This window comes from Halyomorpha halys, unplaced genomic scaffold, assembly GCF_000696795.3.
Source record: "Halyomorpha halys isolate HHAL.00 unplaced genomic scaffold, Hhal_1.1 Scaffold159.1, whole genome shotgun sequence".
Taxonomy (NCBI): Eukaryota; Metazoa; Arthropoda; class Insecta; order Hemiptera; family Pentatomidae; genus Halyomorpha; species Halyomorpha halys.
Window position 1 is genome coordinate 690,290 of NW_027109188.1, and position 5,669 is coordinate 695,958.

A 5,669-nucleotide genomic window follows, 5' to 3' on the forward strand; every position below is an offset into this window, starting at 1 on the left:
TATATTTTAAAACCAGTTAGTTTGAGCAGTTAAAATGATCATTCATCAGTTAAACAGAAATAACTGATAGCCTGTTTTTTTTTTTAGTCACTGTAATCCCAAATGAAATACATTTTTCCTAATAGTACAAGTACTGCAGTACAGTGCTTATTTATTATATAGTACCTAAAGAATAGATAGCCATTTAGACAGTATTTATTTTCAATTAATGATTTTTTGTTTAGCCATCAGTTTTAATAAATAAATTATTTTCATTCATTCATTTTAAAAATCATTAGTTTTTTATTTATTTAATTTTTAAATAGCACACATCCTTTTTGAATAACTGCTGTATGTAATGCTGTATTATACTAAAATAAATATAACACAAAAATTATATAACATTTATTATGTTTAGTTTTTTCTAAACTTAATTTTTCTTATTATTAATACTAGCAAATGTTGAAGTTATAAAAACCAAATAATAGTATTCTATGAAATTATTTGAGTAACCAATGTTTCATATAATAATTATTTAGAAGGTGGGTTGGTAGCTTAATGTTTCAAATATTTATTATCATTAACACAATTTTTTAATTCTTATATTCCTAACTGTAACCCAGATCATCTTGATTCAACATATTGTCAACCTATAAATAATATTATATCTTTTGTTTTCCAGATGCAGGAAACTCATTCACCCATTCAGATCAATTGAAAGCAAATATGGATTATAACATTCCTGGAATGTATCCTCATACTGATCATCCTCATTGTGAATATAAATCAGTTGGAATAGGTGTTTTAAAAAACCACATGATGGTCCGTCATACTGGTGAAAAGCCTTATCGATGTGCACATTGTGAATACAAAACGGCTGTACGTAGTAATTTAAAATCTCATATAATGGCCTGTCATACAGGTCAGAAGCCTCATCAAGGTCCACATTGTAAAAATAAATCAGTTACCATAAATAATTTAAATAAATATAAAATGGTCCTCCACATTGGTGAGAAGCCTCATCAATGTCCTCATTGTGAATACAAAACAGCTGTTCTTGGTAATTTAAAAGCACATATTATGTCTCGTCATACTGGTGAAAAGCCTTATCAATGTCCTCATTGTGAATACAAAACAGCTGTACTTGGTCATTTAAAACCGCATATTATGGCTCGTCATACTGATGAAAAGCCTTATCAATGTCCTCATTGTGAATACAAATCCGTTAGAAAAAGTGGTTTAAACCTACACAGAATGGCCTGTCATACTGGTATGAAGCCTCATCAATGTCCTCATTGTGATTATAAATCAGTTTTCCGAGGAAATTTAAATAAACATATAACAACACGCCATACTGGTAAGAAGCCTCATCAATGTCCACAGTGTAAATATAAATCAGTTACAAAAGATAATTTAAATAATCACATAATGGCCCTCCACAATGGTGAGAAGCCTCATCAATGTCCTCATTGTGAATACAAAACAGGTGTACCTGGTAACTTAAAACTACATATTATGGCTCGTCATACTGGTGAAAAGCCTTATCAATGTCCTCATTGTGAATACAAATCGGTTAGAAAAAGTGGTTTAAACCAACACAGAATGGCCTGTCACACTGGCATGAAGCCTCATCAATGTCCTCATTGTGATTATAAATCAGTTTTCCTAGGAAATTTAAATAAACATATAACAGCACGCCATACTGGTGAGAAGCCTCATCAATGTCCACATTGTAAATATAAATCAGTTACAAAAGATAATTTAAATAATCACATAATGGCCCTTCATACTGCTGAGAAGCCTCATCATTGTCCTCATTGTGAATATAAATCAGTTGGAAAAAGTTATTTAAAGAAGCATATAATGGCTCGACATACTGGTGAAAAGCCTTATCAATGTGCTCATTGTGAATATAAATCAGTTCACAAACATCTTTTAAATAGACACATAACAGCCCATCATACTGGTATGAAACCTCATCAATGTCCTCATTGTGATTATAAATCAATTTTCCGAGGAAATTTAAATAAACATATAACAGCACACCATACTGGTAAGAAGCCTCATCAATGTCCACATTGTAAATATAAATCAGTTCATAAAAGTGTTTTAAATTATCACATATCGGCCCATCATGGTGGTGAGAAGCCTCATCATTGTCCTCATTGTGAATATAAATCATTTCAACTTGCCCATGTAAATCAACATATTATGGCACGTCATACGGGTGAAAAACCTCATCAATGTCCTCATTGTAAATATAAGTCAGTTAGAATTGATGCTTTAAATAAACATATAATGGCTCTTCATACTACTGAGAAACCTCATCAATGTCCTCATTGTGATTATAAATCAGTTTTCCGAGGAAATTTAAATAAACATATAACAGCACGCCATACTGGTGAGAAGCCTCATCAATGTCCACATTGTAAATATAAATCAGTTACAAAAAATAATTTAAATAATCACATAATGGCCCTCCACAATGGTGAGAAGCCTCATCAATGTCCTCATTGTGAATACAAAACAGCTGTACTTGGTAATTTAAAACTACATATTATGGCTCGTCATACTGGTGAAAAGCCTTATCAATGTGCTCATTGCGAATATAAATCACTTCACAAATATCTTTTAAATAGACACATAACAGCCCATCATATTGCTGAGAAGCCTCATCATTGTCCTCATTGTGAATATAAATCAGTTCAACTTGCTCATGTAAATAAACATATAATGGCACGTCATATGGGTGAAAAACCTCATCAATGTCTTCATTGTGAATACAAATCAGTTCAAAAAAGTGATTTAAAAAAACACAGTATGGCCTGTCATACTGGTGAAAGGCCTCATAAATGTCCACACTGTGAATACAAAACGGCCTTACATTATAATTTAAAAAACCATATTAAGGTCCATCAGTCTGGTGTGAAGCCGTATCAATGTGCTCATTGTAAATATAAGTCAGTTAGAATTGATGCTTTAAATAAACATATAATGGCTCTTCATACTACTGAGAAACCTCATCAGTGTCCTCATTGTGATTATAAATCAGTTTTCCGAGGAAATTTAGATAAACATATCACAGCACGCCATACTGGTGAGAAGCCTCATGAATGTCCACATTGTAAATATAAATCATGTAGAAATGATGCTTTAAATAAACATATAATGGCTCATCATACTGGTGAGAAGGCTCATAAATGTCCATATTGTAAATATAAGTCAGTTATAATTGATGCTTTAAATAAACATATAATGGCCCGTCATACTGCTGGGAAGGCTCATCAGTGTCCTCATTGTGATTATAAATCAGTTTTCCGAGGAAATTTAAGTAAACATATAATAGCACGTCATACTAGTGAGAAGCCTCATCAATGTCCACATTGTAAATATAAATCTAGTAGAATTGATACTTTAAATAAACATATAATGGCTCATCATACTGGTGAGAAGGATCATCAATGTCCTCACTGTGAATACAAAACGGATTTACTTGGCAGATTGGAAAAACACACTATAACCTTTCACACTGCTCAAAAGCCATATCAGTGCCACCATTGTAGTTATAAAACAGTAAATATTGCTCAATTAAAATCACATATAATGGGCTGTTATACATTGTGAGTGCAAAATGGCTGTACTTCGTAGTTTAAAATACATATAATGGTCTGTCATACAGTGAGAAAACCGTCAGTGATGAGTTATCACTCATTATAAATATATAGTAGTTCAAATAGTTCATTCTCACATACATATATTGTTCCTTCAGATTGATGAGAAGTTTTGTTTAATGTCCAAATTGTGAACATAAAATGTAAATACTTGATAATTAAAAAAGGTGGCTGTTATACAGATATAAAAATCTTATCAGTTTACATCACTGTATTTGCAATTAAAAAAGGCATACAGAGTATTAATCAGTTATAATAAACTTGGGTGTCAAATTATGTTAAAAGTATTATCTGAATATTACATCCAATCCATAAATATTTGTATACCTATAAATATCTATTTACACAATGAAGTTTCCATTACTCAAAAATAGGAAAAATTGTTTTTCAAGTTTATTTAAAATGCATCAGTGTCCCTAAGGAACTTCCCATGGTCCCTGGGTGTTTATTTATAAATGATGGATGATCTCTATTTCAAAAATTTGGTTAAAAAACTGGATAATGAACTTGAAAATCAAGAAAGTAGAAAATCTTCACTTGACCTATAATTTCCTGTAGTTGACAATTTAAATCACATTTGTTCTATGGTCATCGTCTTCAAAAAATATATTTAATGAGAAATATCCACTCTTTTTTTAATTACACAGCTATTAAGTTCTCATAAATGGACTCAAGAACAAGAAGTTTGGAATTGCTGTAGAAGCTTCCTTAATTTAGCCAGAGATATCGGAAGTTTTAATTTCCTATACTGTAAAATGACACTCATCCTTTATTGCTAGCTAAATTATGATAGGTTTTACAGCAATTTCAAACCTTATCACTCTCTGTTTTTTCTGTAATATTGAGATTTTTACAGCTATGTTATTAAAAAATAAATGGATTTATCTCATTAAAATTTCACATTTTTCCAAGTCTATAACAATATGGCAACTTTGTTATTTTTTATAAATCTATTTTATTTTGATTTTTTTTTAATTTAGTTAATTTGTCTCCAGTTTTTAGTAATAAGTATTTTTAAGAATAAATGTCATTAAGATTTTGATAGGTTTTTAGTAATTTATTCAGTACTCATTTTCTTCTTTTATTATTATTTTTTTTTAATCAATATGATTGTTTTATTTTAATTATAACTTTTAATATATTAATAATTTTTTTGTAATAAAGTATGTATAAATTTTCAATTGCTACTATTAAAGCTATTGCAAATCTATGACTTATTAGTTATTGTTACCTTATCCTTCTATTCAGTAACGATATATAATTATTTATATATCATATTACTGTTTTGATATGTCTGAAAACTTTTAATACAATGTATATGGATATTTTTCTACATTATTTGCATCCCATCTCTATAATGTATAGAGATTAATAAAACTTAAGGCCAAGATTTAATTTTTTTTTAACCTGCTAGTACTTAGTTTTAGTATGAGTGGACTGTATTGTAATATTATAAAGAAAATAAATTGAAATCTGAAAATAAAAGCTTCTATAGAATGAATCACAGGAGGGTTTATGACATTGCCTAACTTGGAACATTTGAATTAATTGTTTAGAGAATTTTAAATCATGGTGTCTGTTGTAAAAATTATGATAAAAGTGATGGCAATGTGGCTGAATCTAATCAGGTGGAGAAGAAAATAAGAAGTAAACTTGATCTGGTGAGTTTGTCATTAAGTAATATTGAATGGTGTCTCCTATCTCTTCTTTGATTTCTTTATCAGTTCTATCTTCCCATTGCCATAGAATAGCTTCTGACCCATTGTATGGTATGAAATTTCAAACAATACCCCTGCAGCTATCTAAATTGCTCCCTAATTGTAGACTACCATTGCCATAGTAACAAGCTACTTTATACACTTGATGGTGCTAAAAATTGCACCATTTATTCTTTTTATTAGAATCTAATAACAATTTAAATATCATTTAAATAAACATATAACAGCACGCCATACTGGTGAGAAGCCTCATCAATGTCCACATTGTAAATATAAATCAGTTACAAAAAATAATTTAAAT

At 29.9% G+C, this 5,669-nt stretch overlaps 1 protein-coding gene across 4 annotated transcripts in view; it reads left to right on the plus strand.

The window, feature by feature from the left end:
- The window catches only part of LOC106678780 (zinc finger protein 420-like), a 53,484-nt gene that overhangs the window by 26,333 nt on the left and 21,482 nt on the right, over positions 1 to 5,669 (plus strand). For 3 of the 4 annotated variants that reach the window (XM_067047382.1, XM_067047383.1, XM_067047384.1), the window contains one exon: positions 662 to 4,857. The exons of the other annotated variant lie outside the window; for it this stretch is intronic. In XM_067047382.1, coding sequence (XP_066903483.1) covers positions 662 to 3,603 — 2,942 coding nt within the window. In that variant the 3' untranslated portion in view covers positions 3,604 to 4,857. Of the gene's footprint in view, positions 1 to 661; positions 4,858 to 5,669 lie in introns of those variants that run through there. 4 annotated transcript variants of the gene reach the window in all.